The 16117-nt window shown below is 35.3% G+C and overlaps 4 protein-coding genes across 4 annotated transcripts; 1 reads left to right on the top strand and 3 right to left on the bottom strand.

Annotated features, from left to right (window-relative positions):
• Positions 1 to 55: 55 nt before the first annotated feature.
• On the bottom strand, positions 56 to 2080 carry PPL_05148 (gamma-glutamyltransferase family protein; the record flags this gene model as incomplete). Its single annotated transcript, XM_020576044.1, has 3 exons — positions 56 to 69; positions 253 to 2019; positions 2062 to 2080. 3 exons carry the CDS (start codon positions 2078 to 2080, stop codon positions 56 to 58), a joined length of 1800 nt encoding a protein of 599 aa, XP_020434033.1.
• A 440-nt stretch (positions 2081 to 2520) lies between these two features.
• On the bottom strand, positions 2521 to 5691 carry PPL_05147 (SANT/Myb-like DNA-binding domain-containing protein; the record flags this gene model as incomplete). Its single annotated transcript, XM_020576043.1, has 2 exons — positions 2521 to 4135; positions 5357 to 5691. The coding sequence occupies 2 exons, from the start codon at positions 5689 to 5691 to the stop codon at positions 2521 to 2523; spliced, it is 1950 nt and encodes a 649-aa protein (XP_020434032.1).
• A 2881-nt stretch (positions 5692 to 8572) lies between these two features.
• On the bottom strand, positions 8573 to 9344 carry PPL_05146 (uncharacterized protein; the record flags this gene model as incomplete). Its single annotated transcript, XM_020576042.1, has 2 exons — positions 8573 to 9180; positions 9293 to 9344. 2 exons carry the CDS (start codon positions 9342 to 9344, stop codon positions 8573 to 8575), a joined length of 660 nt encoding a protein of 219 aa, XP_020434031.1.
• Positions 9345 to 10908: 1564 nt separating this feature from the next.
• On the top strand, positions 10909 to 16057 carry PPL_05145 (putative Ca2+ channel; the record flags this gene model as incomplete). Its single annotated transcript, XM_020576041.1, has 5 exons — positions 10909 to 12310; positions 12397 to 13222; positions 13256 to 14299; positions 14385 to 15920; positions 16042 to 16057. 5 exons carry the CDS (start codon positions 10909 to 10911, stop codon positions 16055 to 16057), a joined length of 4824 nt encoding a protein of 1607 aa, XP_020434030.1.
• Positions 16058 to 16117: the final 60 nt, after the last annotated feature.

Here is a 16117-nt window from a genome sequence, read left to right as displayed (position 1 = left end):
GCTTTACACTTTTTTTTTTCAACTCAACAATCATCAAACAAACACCTTGTAAATTTTAACAACATCCAACTTTTAAATAATATAACATTATATTATATTATATTATATATAGATAGATTAATTCACACTCAACTACTTTAATAGTAATAACTTCAAGTAGAGATTATAATAAATAGATTAAAATAGATATCAGATATCTCATATAGTAATTAAAAGAAAGTAAATCAAATTAGCTCTTTATTCTTCAAATACCCATTGCAATACCTTCTTTACGAGGATCAGATGCACCCACCCAACATTTTTCTTTATCGTCATACATTATTCCTTGTAAACCTGTTGAAAGTTCAAGGTAATTAATGTTCTCATGACCGTATTGATTTTTCAAAATATCAATATTGGTTTTGTTGATTCTTCCAAGTTCGATCAAAATTTGTGCATTCTGGTTAATCGAACCAAAGTTAAGCATATTGAAAGAATCTTGAAGAGTGATACCCCAATTCATTGATGCAACTATTGATTTCGCAATTGTCAACGGAATGGTTGGTCCGCCTGCAGAACCAATAGACATTAATAGACTTCTTTTACCACGATTACTAGTATCTTCGTGTTTTTTAAAAACTAGAGTTGGAGACATAGAAGATCTAGGTCGTTTGTTGGGACTGACCTTGTTGGCAACGGAGCATTGGTCTTTGACATCATAGGGATCAAATGAAAAGTCTGTCAACTGGTTATTCAAGAGAAATCCTTCGACCATTAATGTCGATCCAAATCCATTTTCAATAGAGGTTGTCATTGATACAGAATTTCCTTCTTTATCAACAATTGAAATGTGAGAAGTACATGGAAATTCATGTGAATGACCCTCTTTGAAGCTATTTCCCAATAGTTGTTCTCTGGTGAATTTACCTGCCACTGCTTGTCCCAAGCTCTTCTCTGTTATCAACGCCGATCTTTCCTTTAGATATTTCTTTTCCAAAAATAGATCCCAATTCAAATCTAAATCGGCAAGGTATCTATTTCTATCGGCAAAAGCAAGTTTACTGGCTTCACTGAAAATATGTAGTGCTTTGGTAGTTGGCTGGTAATATTTACCGAAATTATCAATATTTTCAAGTGTTGGAGGAAGGTTTTCTATTCTATACTTGTTTGGTAAAGAATCTAAAATTCCCAATATCTGTAGCAATATAATACCACTCGGTCTAGTTGTACAAACAGTATTCTTTTGGTAATCATGACAAATGGGTGTTGTGGATTTAATTTGGTACTTTCTTAGATCTTCCATCTCTAGAAATCCAGGATTGGTAGGATGGTTCTTTACTTTTGCAACTATCTTACTGGCTATTTCTCCATTGTAAAAACCTGCATCACTACCCAACAGAGATATTCTCTGAAAAACTTTGGCAAGTTTTACATTCTTTAGAATTTGCCCCTCTTTCTTTGGTGTTAGATCTGAATTATAAAAGAACTTTCTCGATTCAGGATCCTTCAGTAAAAAAGGTTTATATTTCTCCATTGCCAGCATTGTTGCCAATCGATTGCCAATTGGAAAACCATCTATACACAATTTGATTGCCGGTTGAAATAATTGTTTCCATGGAAGCTTTCCAAATTGTGAATGTACATGTTCCATAAGCTTTAAAGTACCCGGTACACCAACGGAACTACCACCAACCAATGCCTCAATAAATGTTTTTGGTTGATTTGTAGTTTGATTGAAAAATAACTTTTCGGTCACCCCACTTGGAGCAGTCTCTCTTCCATCGAAAGAAAGTAACTTATCGTTCTTTTTATCGAAATATATAAGATAAGAGCCACCACCTATTCCAGATGATTGTGGTTCCACCAAATTAAGAACCAATTGTACAGCTATCATAGAATCGATTGCATTTCCTCCAATATTAATAATATCATAGCCTGCCTTTGTCGCCAGAGGATGTGCAGACACAACCATAAATTCCTTTGAAGTATATTTTTCTTTCTTGTACCATCCACTAGTTACTTCTGGAGTTGAATTACAATCTATTTTATTAATAAAAACTAATAATATATATAAAAAAATACACTTTTTATAAAATAACATTTTTATATGTTTATTCAAGTTTCAATTGAAACATTAAACCCTATTATATATCAATTTCTCAAATACAGGGAAATTAAAATAATTATTAAATTAAATTGAACAAATATTTGTGAGTTTAGATTAAAAAGTTAAAATGTAAAGTATAAGATTGAATTTAAATATAAATAAATAAATTCAGTTAAAATACAAAAACATAATCTATAAAATTATCCTACAACACTAGTTTGTAAAGTTTAGATATCTTTTTGAAACTGATAAGTTATACACACACATCATTATGTGTGTAGAACACACTGATTACACAGACGAGTGGGTTTGTACACATAAAATTATACAATTGAATCAAATTTATCAAAAAATAATATTTTGATTTTTATTTATATATTCAATTTATTAATAAATTATTATTATTATTGTTATTGGTAAAAAATATAAAGTATTTACCAATCTGGAGTTGAAGGAGGTGAGCTTGGTGTTTGAGTGGAGGAAGGTGATGAAAAAGGAATATCGGGATTCCCAACGGAATTTGGTGAAGTAGTATTTGAAAGCAGTGCATCTTCTTTTTTCTTTAAATTCTTCAAATAGGTATTTGAATGAGAACGAACTTGGTGGTGAGTTCTTGTTTTGACGTGCTGCGCAATCTCGTGATACGCTTTGTAACCAAATTGTTCTGATGCTTCCAAAAAAAGTGCATGCTCTTCGGCTGTCCAATGAATGGTTTTTTCCTTTGGTTTCTTCTTTTTCATTGCTTGGCCGGCTGCCGATTTCTTTGGAGTTTTCAATGGAGAGTCTGGAGAGGTGCTATTTCCACCATCTTTTTCTTTTTCTTTGTCTTTGTCTTTGTCTTTGGTCTTCTTTGATTTGCTTGCCTTTGGTGTGGCACCTGTCGATGTGGTGGTGGTTGGTTGTGGAGTGGTGGCAGGTGGTGGTGGTGGTTGAATGGGTTGCAATCCGGGTTGACCGACGGCTTGCTGTGTTGGCTGTAGCAGAGTCATGATTTGCTGTGGAGGCACAACTTGATGCTGAAGTTGTTGTTGGTAGATCTGCTGTTGTTGTTGTTGTTGTTGCTGTTGTTGGAGTTGCAACTGTTGGAGATAGTGAAGCTGTTGTGGAGAATTTAAAAAGATTTGAATTTGGTTGGCTTGTTCTTGTGTCTGTTGGTATTGAGTGGTCAGCATGCTTATGGCTGCTTGAGTTTGAGGTTGTTGCATCTGTTGGTGTATACTATGCATTTGATATAGTAATTGATTGTATTTCTCTCTCATCTGTTCATAATAATAAAGATTGTTTGCTTGTTGAGGGTTGGTGCCGTGTGGTTGAACTGTTTGTTGCACTGTTTGAAGTGGTGGTTGTTGTTGGTTGGTTATTTGCTGTTGTGTATATAGTTGTGTCGGTGAAGTAATCATTGTTTGTTGTGCTTGTTGAACTTGTTGATTCTGTTGAATTTGATGGTGTTGCTTTGGATCATTTATATTATGTGCTTGTGGAGTGGTTTGTTGAGAAGTGTGTTGTTGTGGAATGTGTTGTTGAAGATGTGGTTGAAAGTGAGCTTGTAAATGTGGTTGTTGTGCAAGCGATTGATTCTGAAGTTGCTGCTGTTGCAACTGTTGTTGTTGTAGCTGTTGCTGCTGCTGTTGTTGCTGTTGTAGCTGTTGCTGCTGTTGTTGTTGCTGTTGTTGAATTTGTTGCTGTTGCTGTTGGTATTGAATAACCTGTTGTTGGTGGATAATCAATTTATATTGATGTAACAAGTTATTGTACTGGGTGGAAATGTTGTTTGGAATGGCGAGATGATTGGCTTGATACTGCTGAATGAGAACAACATATTCTTTGATTTGATTCTCAACGTTCTGCAGTGGATTCAGTCCTGTTGCACTTGGAGATGTCATCGCGGTGACAGATTGATGCTGTGGAGTGTTTGAAGAGGAGGGTGTAGTAGATGAAGTTGAAGTTGTTGAAGTTGTTGTCGGTTGATTGTGAAGAGTGAGAGGGTGTTGTGAGGTGAGTAGTGTTCTCAGTTTGGCGGTGGTGACAAATCCACCTACCATATCTTCGCTAATGAGTAGTGACCAATTGGAGTCGATGATACGCAGTGTGTAGAAGCGAGGATTGGCACAGAGTTGGATGGACAGCTGGATACGCGTCGCCAGGAAATACTCTAACAGTTGATTGTTGAGAAGTGCTCGATTGCTAATGGAGAGAGAGGTGATAGACGCAGGAAGATTCGATAGATTGAGGAATTGGTTGAATTTCCAGCCGATTCGTAGTGTTGTCACCGACGCTGGAATGGTTCTCGGTAGGAGTTGAGTGTTGTAGTCATCGCCAAACTCGAGGTTAGTTACGGAGGGTGGTATTTTATCGGGAGGGATCTCTTGATTGAATCGATTTCCAAAGATGAGATGTTGAACCGACGACGGTATAAAGGTCGAGTCGATAATCGGTGTTGGCGAGTTGAATCGCAGGTGTCGCACTGACGACGGTATGACTCCGCAGCCGAGAGCCTGTTGGAAATGCTCGCCAAACTCCAAGTGCTCTACACCTATCGGTATGGCACCGAATTGGATCGGTTGATTAAAGAATGTTCCGAATTTCAGGTGCGTAACCGAGGGCGGAATCGAGTAGTATGCAATCTCCTGGTTGAAATGTGAGCCAAAAGTGAGGTGAGTCACTGCGTACGGAATGACACCCTGTGAGATCGTCTGATTAAAGTCGGAACCAAACTCGAGTTTGGTCACCGACACTGGAATGGCGCCAGGCGGAATGGGGAAGTTAAAGTCGTCGCCAAACTTCAACTCGGAGACAGCCGATGGAATGGTGCCGTTGTTGATCTGGCGATTGAAACGACGTCCAAACTCGATCGATTTCAGCGCTGTCGGCATAGCCGCTGGTGATATCGGCTGGTTAAAGTTGGCTCCGAAGCGGAGCGACACTAGCGACGCGGGCAGCGTTCCGAGCAGCAGTGTCTGGTTGAAAGCATTTCCCAGCTCGATGTGTGTGAGTGTATGTGGGAGTATTCCGGGTGGAATGATCTGGTTGAACTCCGGTGCCAGTCGGAGGTGTGTTGTGTTGGCGGGGATGGCGCCAGGCAGCAGTGGCAGATTACCGGTGCCGACCAGCGTGTAGCTAGCAGCGACAGAGCCCGACAGCGAGTTGGGATCGGCAGCGAGCTTAGCGTCGAGGGCAGCGCGCACAGCCGCCTTTAAGCCGCGCGGAACATAATCGACACGCGACAACACTGAGCTCTTCAATTGTATGTATTGTTGTCGCTCCTCGTACCACTTGCGACAACAGAGGGCAACACATAGACGATCGACATTCGAATCGAGAAATGTGATAATATATTGTATCAGACAAGGTGAAAGAATAGAGGTTATACTTGTACCAGTGGAACTGCCAGTTCCATTCATATTACTATTTATAATACTGCTGTTGCTGTTGCTGTTGTTGTTGTTGAAATGATGGTGATTATCGTTGTTGCTGTTGCTATTTGATGATGATGATGATGTTGGCATCAAAGTCGATGAAGATGCAACAATGGTCGATGAAGGAGTAGAGCCAGAAGTCAAGATAGCAGTAGTTGTAGTCGATGTTGTTGCTGTTGACGTTGTCATTATATATACATAGATATATTCTTCTATCTACTATCTTCTTATCTACCTTTAAATATATATATGTAAGCTTAGCTAAATTCTGATTCTTTCCTTTTGTTTTGTTTTATTTTTAAAAAAAAATTAAATGAAATTCAACTTTTTTTTTTTTTTTTTTTTTGAAAAATGAAATGAAATATAAGTGTTAATTAGGTATTGTTACTTTAATTGAATTATCCAATTTAAAGATGGTCATTATATGGAGTGTGTGTGGTTAGTGTTTTGTTAGATTGTTTTTGATGGCTTTGTTTTGATGTATTTGTTTGAATGAAGATGAGTGGTCGAAGATTATTTTAAATATTACCAGTTTTTTAATAAAGAAATTTAAATAAAGTTGTTTGATCAACTTTGCTTGAACCTTTTAAAATTTATGTCTTAAAATAGAAAGAAAAAATATGAAAATACAAATATTATGATGTCGCAACCACCTTTGAAACTTTGTCTTGTTTTTTTTTTTGGTATCTTTAGATTGATTGGTTTGTTTTGGTGTAGTCTCTATCTATGTTTTATAGTTACAAGTATATGTATTTTAAAACATTAATGGTATATGATTCTTAATCATAAACAAAATAATAACATAACAAATAAACATCTACCTACAATTAGTTATATTAACATATGTATGATTAATATTGACCTGACTATGAATTGTAAACTATTGTGTTTGTTTTTTTTAAGGAAAAATTAATAAATATTTTCCTTTTTCGATAATATATATAGAAACTATATAAGTTTAGTTAATATTATATTTTAAACATATTTAGAATAAAAAAAATAGATTTTAGTGAAGTTAAAATGAAAACAATATTTTGGAAGGTGTTTCTCCTTCCGGGGTTTTTTTGTAATTTGAGATTGGTGTGGAACAGAGATCCTAATCAATTTTGAACCAAAACAATAACAAAAAAAATTGGATAAATGTTGATTGAATTTATTGGAGACTATTTTGATGGTTTTCGTATTCTCTAGTTTACTTTTTTAGTAGCTACTTTGATTTTGATTTTATTTTGCTTTTTGTTTTAATTAAACTATTCAATGATTTTTTTTTAACCACTTTTGACTTTTTTTTGATTGTTTTTTTTTTTTTTTCTACTAAATTTTGAAAATTAATGAAGATATGTTTGTTGGATTTATTTAACTTTTTGGCTGTCTTGGTTTAATTTCTTACTTTCAAAGAATGAAAGAGGAATGATCTTCCTATCCATCCAACATTAAACAAACAAACAGTGTTTAAAAATAAATTAATTAATTAATTTTGCTAAAAATAATTAAAAAACAAACAAATGGTTGTGGAAAAAGAAAAAAAAGATAAAAAAGGTGATGAATAAAATTAAATTAAGTACAAAGTATGATTTATAAATATATGTATATAAATTACAATCAGATCACAACCCTAATTTGGTAAAAAATATAACATCATTTTAATAAATAATACACACATAAATATTATATATTAATATGGTAAACACTTTCGGTAAATACAACCACCATTGTCATATACATACTTAAAAACCTTTTAACATTCGGTAACAAATAAATAAATATTTATTTATTTATTTTTTAATAAAAGTAAATGTGGAAATAGTGGTGTGTTGTGTGAAAAGAATAAAATTAAAAGGAAGCAACCACCTCTCCAACCAATCATAATAAGTGATCTATTTTAAAAGTTGGATAGATTAAGATATAAATATATGTATGGACTAACCCAAAATGGATTATTCACTATTGATATAAAATATCTAAATTTACACTTTACCTTTTTTATTTTTAAATTAATAGTAAGTCTAAATCAATTTAAAATTGTTTGTTTTTTTATCCTCTTCTTCGTTTCTCCTAACAATTTATTGATTATATTTCAGAAAGGAGTGGTAGTTGTTCGTTAGAAATTAATTTGGAGAAAGGATATGAATTTTTAGACTAATATTGTAAATACATTGATGGATTAAATATTATACAGTAATACTATCGGAGGATTGAATGATTAAATTTAAAAAAACAAAGATAACTATTTAGATGTTAATTATAAAATAAATTTTATTTACAAACTCTTTTATAAAAATCGACACTTACCATTACTATTCTGAGTATCAGTGTAATTCAATAGTTAATGAAATCTTCTTCCTATCCAGGAGAGAAAACAACCAATTAAACTAGTAACATCAACTTTAAATACACACATTTAAACATACAAACCACCACCACTATCATCACCACTTTCGAAATTGTCTAATTAATTATTATTATTTAATCACTTTTATCTATTCTAAATAAGATTTTAAATAGAGTATTAATTGAGTAAAAACAAGAGATGAAGATGATAGATTTTATGGATGATCAGAGTTTGAAGAGGTAAATTTAACTAGCTGGATTTGGTGGATGGTTGTGTAGGATTGTGTTCACTTTTAAAGTGCGAATTTAATTTTTTTAGTATTTTAAATTTAAATATATCAAGTAGTTATATCTTATTGATGTTGCAAATACTACCAGGTTCTCTAAATTTACAAAACCATCAGTTTTCTTTTCTGGAGTTGTGCCATCAATTTTTTTGTCAATCGCATTGTCATTTATGAATTTAAATTGATTACAATCGATAATCCTAATAGATAATACAAAGAGAAGAGAAGGAAAGAAAGAAGATCATTGTTATTTTGTGAGGAAAGTTTAATTATTATCTATATATTGTTAAAGATGGATGGTCAGGATAATTGAACAAGATAGATAAATGAATGATTGATTGAAATTAAATATTATTTTATGGAGATAACAATAGTGTGATTCGGTTCAGTTACTTATTATATTAAATTTAAATAAAAGTTAGTTTTTTATTGGTTGACTAATAATAATTGATTTAGAAAAGGAGGGCAGCAACCAAAAGGATCATCATGGCAATTGAGGCGGTCAAAGCGTTGGCAGATCCAGTGGTAGTAGAGTCACCGGTGGTGGTACCGTTTCCAGTGGTGGTAGATGGACCAGTGGTACCGGTAGTTGATGGTTGGACGTAGGCGAGTTGAGCACGTGAGATGGCGATGGCAGTACCGTCGGTGGTGTTCTTGGCGTTGGCTTGAACGTAGATGACTGGAACTGGTGAGCCGACCAATTGACCGATACCGGCAGCAATGACTTTTCCCTCATCAGAGGCTGGACCGAAAGTGAGTTGGTTGTTGACAGTGTAAGTGGCAGAATCTGAGGTTCCGTTGTCGAGTTGGAATGAGAAAGCAGCGGTAGTGGGAAGTGAACCGGCTGGGGCTGGACCAGAAATGTTGATGCTCGAGACAACGAGTGTTGCGAGGTTGGCCAAAGTGAGATTGTATTGGACGGTGAAACCGTTGGTGGCGTCACCACTGATTACAACAGAAGCTGAACCATTGATGGAGTTTGGAGTGTAACCGGCAACGTTTTGTTGAGCGGTAGTCAAGGCGCTATTTGAGAATGCTCCATTGAAAGTGTAGGAAGTGGCTATGAAATTTTATCATTGTCATACAAAAAATATAGAAATGATTTTAATATTATTATATTCTATCGACCATTGATTGTAGTTAAAGAAGAATAACAAATTAACTGTACTTACCACAACATGCGGCAATGAGGAAAGAAGCGAAAATTAAAGTGGCAATCTTCATTTTTTATTTGATTGTTTTTTTATGTGTTATACAAAGAGATATAATTAAAAGAATATTATAGATTAAAGTGTTTATAATAAAGAGTGGGGGTTGGTGCTGGTTCTCCTAGGAGAAAGGAATGGAACCAAAAAAAAATTATTAAAAAAATCATTTTTTTTATTTAAAATTTTATGAAAATCGATCATGTTGAAAAAATATCTTCATCTTTTTTGGGATGGGGCAATTATATGGTCTTGCCAACTTTTATTTTATTTATTTTTTGTATTTTTTGGTATTACTAAAATGAGAATTTATTGGTCTAAAAAAGTTTTGAAACAACAAAAGAATTACTTTTAATGATTTCATATGATAACATAATAAATATTATATTTATTTGAACGAGAATGTTTCAGCTGCGTAAACAAAACAATCACCATGGTTATATTTATTGTTAGAATTCTCACACAGGCCGTGTCTGAAAATCAGTTTTTTTATTTTATTTAATTTTTTTGATTGTTTTAGATCTGCGTTGAAATCACCCAACCACCTATTATGATGTTTTGTGGAGCGAGATCTTGATAATTTTAATCTTTTTTTTACGAAAAACACTATTCTCTCAACAACAAATAACTTTATTACTTATATACACAAGATTATCTTTCAATGAATACATTTTCAAACTAACATTTGTTTTTTATAAAAAAACTAAAGAAAAACTAAACTGAACTTTCATTCATCTTTAAAGGTTTGTTGTCATCAATCAACCATCTTGTTTATCATTTTATTGCTTTAATTGTTAAAATCTGATGAATAGATTGAAAAAACAATACCCACTTCACATCACATACACAAATATTAACTTTCACACCAATAATTTTTTTTTTTTTTTTTTTTGAAATTTTGTGTAAATAGATTTCAGAATAAAATTGAGATAATAATAGCACTAATTAATGAGTGAATTGTGTATCGAATAATTTAAATTATATTATTTTTAATATCTCTTCACTTCTCATCGATTTTTTGTATGTAAGTTAATATTATCACTAAAATACAAAGTTGAAATAATATATACATTTTATATATATTAGATTAATATTAAAATAAGCAAATCTAATTTATAGTAGTGGATCATATATCATATCATTATTATCCAAAATCAATCATTGCAATACAATAATCAAACTATTATTAATATATTTATTAAATTTTTTTTTTTTTTTTTTTTTTTTAAATCAATCAGTTTTAATTTAATTTAATAAAATACAATCCTAGGAAGGACTTTTAGAAACATAAGAAGAAGAAGTTAATCAAATCAAATCAATCATTCACTTTTGAATTGGATCGAATTGTGAAATCAAATCAACTGAGCAAACAAAATCAAACAAAACAAGAGCAACATTAATACTACCAAATAAATATTTTCTGGAATTAAAAATAATTATGGAAGATTGGTTCAATATAAATAATAAGAATAATAGTTATACTAAACACAGAATTAAAACAAGAATAAGACTAAAGTAATCAAATAGGAAAGAAATATTATTAATAGGCATTAAAGGCTTATTAAATTTAATCAATCGAAATAATGTCTCGGAATCATAGAAAATATTCTTTGCCGAGCAGACCAGATGAGTTGGATCCTACTTCAACTATTTGGTCACCACCTTCAACATCAAATAATAATAATAATAATAACAATAACAACAATAATAATAATAATAATAATAATAATAATAATAATAATAATAATAATAATAATAATAATAATAATAATAGTAGAACATTATTTTATAGTTCTCCAACTTTGGATCATGTTGCCAGAAGTAATCAAGAGGAAGAAGAAGATCTAGCGATACAGAGGGAGCGTGAGAATCTCAAGAAGAATCGAAGATCAATGATGCGAAGAACTCTACCTGCATTTCACCCGATTCACAATCTGAGTACACCGGGTTCAAACAATGAGAATTCACCGACCAAGATTGGATTGGAGGAGTTTATCGAGTCGTCGAGTAGTGGTGTTGGCAGTGACAATAGACATCGCTACTTGAAGCGAACGAAATCCGATATGGACATTGGGCATCATTCACCATCGTCAAACGGTAGCGATGAAAATGTGATCGATGTCAATGTCCAGACACCGCCTTTCGCATCGCCCATACCACCGGCACGTCCACCACCCACTTTCCGACGGCAACGACCACCAACCCTCAAGATTGTCAAGTTTCGTGATGAGATAGCATCGGCTGAATCTCCGGTACTCGAAAAGGAAGCGGTTGAGAAAGATCTAGAGTTTATCAATAGAAAAGCAAAGCAGCAAGCCCAAAATGCGGCAGACTACGTGCTGGAAGCCACCTCACAGGGTGAAGCGATTCAGGCTTCGGAAATGACTGAAGAGGAGAAATCAAGACGTTACTTTATCGCCTATGTTTTGATTCAAGATGCTATCAACTATCGCGATCCCAATCATCTCTTGCAGATCCCACAGCTGAAAGCATATAAGATCTACTATTATCCTGCCATCCGATTGTTGTTGCTACTCACTTGCATTGGTCTGCTCACACTTGCATACTTTGAGCACCCAACTAAAGATACTTATCGACCACTGGTTCTTCTCCCGCTGGAACTGGTTTTCATTATCATCTTGACGGCGGAACTCTTCTTCAAGTACTATGCATACGGCCGGCAGGCAACGAGGAATCCTTGGAATTGGTTCAAAGGTATACTACTGTTTCTAAATTACATCGATATCATTGTTGCATTCGTACTCAATCACTATGGAATTGTGAGTGTACGAGTATCTAGATTGTTTCGTGTCTACTACATGATTGACTACGATCGACTGACGCGTGATCTTGCAATGCAAGTCATCTACACATTCTATCGTATGTTTCCAGTGGCAATAGTATTCTTCTCATACATCTTCATTGGATCCGTTCTATTTTCAATCATTCTTTCAAACGGTGCAACAAGTGATCCTGATTATTACAGTACGTTACAAAAATAACTATAAATATATTTATAAAGATACTAAATCTCTTTCTCTTTCTCTTTTCTCTCTACTTGTAATCTATAGATTCAACTTTAACATCATTTTTGAATTCAATGATCTTGATTACAACAGCAAACTTTCCTGATATTATGTTTCCAGCGTATTGGAAGAGTAGATGGTATGCGGTATTGTTTATCGTTTACTTGGGATTGGGTCTGTTCATTGGTATAAACTTTATGATTGCGCTGGTCTATCGTAGTTTTAGAAAAGCGGTTCTCAAGGAAACAAAAAACAACTTTAGAAAGCGTCGTACTGCGCTTTTGGCTGCTTTTATTATTATGGATCACGATAAGACCGGTGTTATTGGTTTGGATCAGTGGGAGCATATCTACAAGCTACTGGAACCGAAATCGACATCCGACGAAGCATCTGCTGCTTTTGACTTGGTCGATACCGACGCCAATGGTTATCTAAACGTTCGTGAGTTCTTTGCAATGTGCGACGTCTTTCTTCTCGAGCGAAAAACCGTTCAACACTTGGCAAAGCGAAAGCTTAAAGCAAGACAAAGACAAATCAGAGCATCGTCCGCTGCCAATTCATCAACTGAACAATCACCAACTTCAAATATATCTACATCTGATCAACAGCAACAGCAACAGCAACAACAACAACAACAGCAGCAACAACAACAGCAGAGGCAGCAACAAAATGATGGTCAACAACAGCAACAACAACAATCAAAGGAAGATCAACAACAACCTGTTAAGAATACCGATCAAGATTTCGTTGGTAATCTAAAAACAATGGTTTCCAACCGCTATTTGTTTAGAAATCCAAAGGTTCATAATCTTGATGTGCCCGGTGAGTATGGTGGTAGCACTGCACACAACCGTGCATATCTCAATAAGATGTATTTGACGAAGAAGCATCTGTTTCATGATAGCGATGAAAACAGCAGTAGCAGCAGTGACAGTGAGGATGATCTAGAGGAGGAAATTTCACAGCCAATAGAATCGCATATGGATCTACAGAATCTTGCTATTGGCGGTGAAGACAACGCAAAGGCATCGAAATTCTTCAAGACAGGTGCAATAACATCGCATACACCACGTGCTACGCCAGAGAGTTCTCCACCACCTTCACCCAAGCGACATCGATCTTCAAGCGAACCAAAGGCGAATCTACCATCCGTACCATCCGAGCATACCATTGCTCAATATCAAGATGATGACTACGATGGTGACGATGAATATGAATATGAGCAAGAGGATAGAGATAGAGATAGAGATGAACATAGAGATAGAGATAGCGATAATAATGACAATGGTGATATTGAGTTGTCACATATATCAACTGCTTCCACCGATATGGGAATACCATCTGTTATTGCTATGGAGCGAAGCAATAGATCAACAGCACAACAACAACTGCACCGTTCACATCCAAATGTTCCTTTGAATACAACACCTGTGCAACCACCGGTTGTCAAGCGAGCAAAGAGCGAGACGGATATCGATACTCTAAAGGTGGAACCTCACGCACATGAAACCATACTGGAATCACTCCGAGAGCATTATAAACATGCATACTCGCATACTCGCGACTACCTGAAGAGTGGAAGATTGAAGCGTATCACCAAGCATCCGTTGTTCGAAGTAGCCGTAGTACTTACGATCTATGTCAACGTCGCTTTGATATCGCACGTCATGGTGGGAACAAGAAATCTCTATTATCCCGCATGGACAGAGGTACTCGATTGGATTCTACTGTCGATCTCGATCGTCGAGGTAGCAATGAAAATCATAGCATATCGTACCGTCAAGAAATTCTGGGTGATATTCAACCTTTCGATCGTATCGGTTTCATTCCTCGGCAAGGTAATCGTTGAGTACGGACTACGAGGTGTTGGCGATCCCATTACAATGTTAAGAATTGCATGTGCATTCCGATATCTAAGAGTATTTAGATTGTTTTCTGCAGTTAGAAGGTAAAGTTAGAGTTAGTTCTTAATATAATCTAAATTGATAATGCTTGCTTACTAACTTAATAATGTTTAAAACTACTACTTTTAGAATGAGACATTTCTTACAATCACTTGCACAAATTGTATTTATATTCATTAACTTTATTGGTATTATCTTTATAGTTTATTACTTTTATTCGATTATTGGGCTGTGGATTTACAATGGCAAGTTCTATAGAGGCAATCCTGACTTGATTGGAACTACCTACGATCAGAGTAATTACTATGATTTTTCGAATTTCGAGGATATGGGTGCTGCCATGATTACAATGTTCAATCTGATGGTTGTAAACAACTGGTTGGTGACATTCCTTGCTGCGATCGCTGTCACCAGTGCATGGTCGATTCTCTACTTTTGTAGCTTCTACTTTCTAACGGTTATCTGTGTGTTGAACTTGGTGGTTGCTTTCTTGATTGAGGCAGTCAACTTTACTACCAATTTCTACTACCAAAAGAAGCGTGCCAAACACAAAAACAAGACACCTGTAATCAGTAGAACACGTGTTCCGCATATGGAATCGATTATTCCGAAAGGCAGGCGTTTTATCAATCGATTCAGATCACAGCCACTCAGTATGAAGAGTGTCGCCAATGCCGGTGGAGAATCCGATGGCAGTGGCGGCAATGGTGTTACCGCCGGCGACTCTTTGTCGGAGAGTGGCGTCGACGAGACATTCCAGCGTCCACAAGACTACCTTATGAAACAATTGGAAGCACTGAAGCGTCGAGAAGAAGAAACAGAGAGTGGCGGTGGAATGGAGTCGACTCTTCATACAAGTTCTTCCGACCCCGTTACAAATGGCGGTAGTGGCATCGGCAACACTGAAGCCGGACTCAACAGTTCGCATCTCAGTCGACGAGGATCGACCTCAACTTTCACCAACCAGGCGACGGATCACCACGACAGCGATACCTCATCGATGAAATCGCAATCCACCACTATGACATCGCGAGGCACCACCGACAACGAGATGGATTCAATGGTGTATCCCAACGACAAACTTCAAGAGACGCTAATGAAAGAGGGTGTCAAGGGATTCGAAGTTCCACACTTCTTCGAGGAGAAGATGTTTGGCAAGGAGTTGAGGACTCTGAATCAGGAGGATGTAGATCTCAACGAGTTCATGGAGGACATGATCCTCGCGACCACCAATCCAATCGATTCGAACACCGGAAGTCGTGCGCCGAGCCGACTCGGCTACCACGAAGAGCCGCAGGATCTCTCGACCATCTCGCGTGATATACGTGAGAGGATCAGAGAGAAGAAGGAAATCAAAGAGAAACTCAAGGAAGAGAAACGTGAGCAAAAAGAGAAGGAAAAGAAAGAAAAGAAAGAAAAGAAGGAAAAAGAGAGATTGCGATTGGCAACATCGCGCGAGTTGGAAAATCAACTACCAACTACAACAACTACAACCACTACTACTAATAACAATAATATGGGACATCATGATTCAACTGCTTTAGGAGTCAGTACATCAAATTCACTTCGATCCAGTAGTAATCAAGTACCAAACACTCAACAACAACAACAACAACAACAATATCAACAACAACAACCAAATCTCAGAAAATCGTCAGAGTGGTAGTATTGTAATATATTCATAATGTAAAATTTACCAATTTATTAAAAAAAAAAAAAAAAAGATGGTTAATTTATTTTTTTGATTTTTGCTTTGAAACATTTATTTTTAATTTTCTCTTTATAGTTGTAAAGGCAAATAAATATTCGTTTCGTAGTTTAACTAAACTTGGACCTTGATTTTTTAAAAAAATAGACAAAAA

This window comes from Heterostelium album (assembly GCF_000004825.1).
Source record: "Heterostelium album PN500 unplaced genomic scaffold PPL_scaffold5, whole genome shotgun sequence".
NCBI lineage: Eukaryota > Evosea > Eumycetozoa > Acytosteliales > Acytosteliaceae > Heterostelium > Heterostelium album.
The sequence above is the reverse complement of the archived record's forward strand: the minus strand, read 5'-3'. Positions and strand labels throughout refer to the sequence as shown.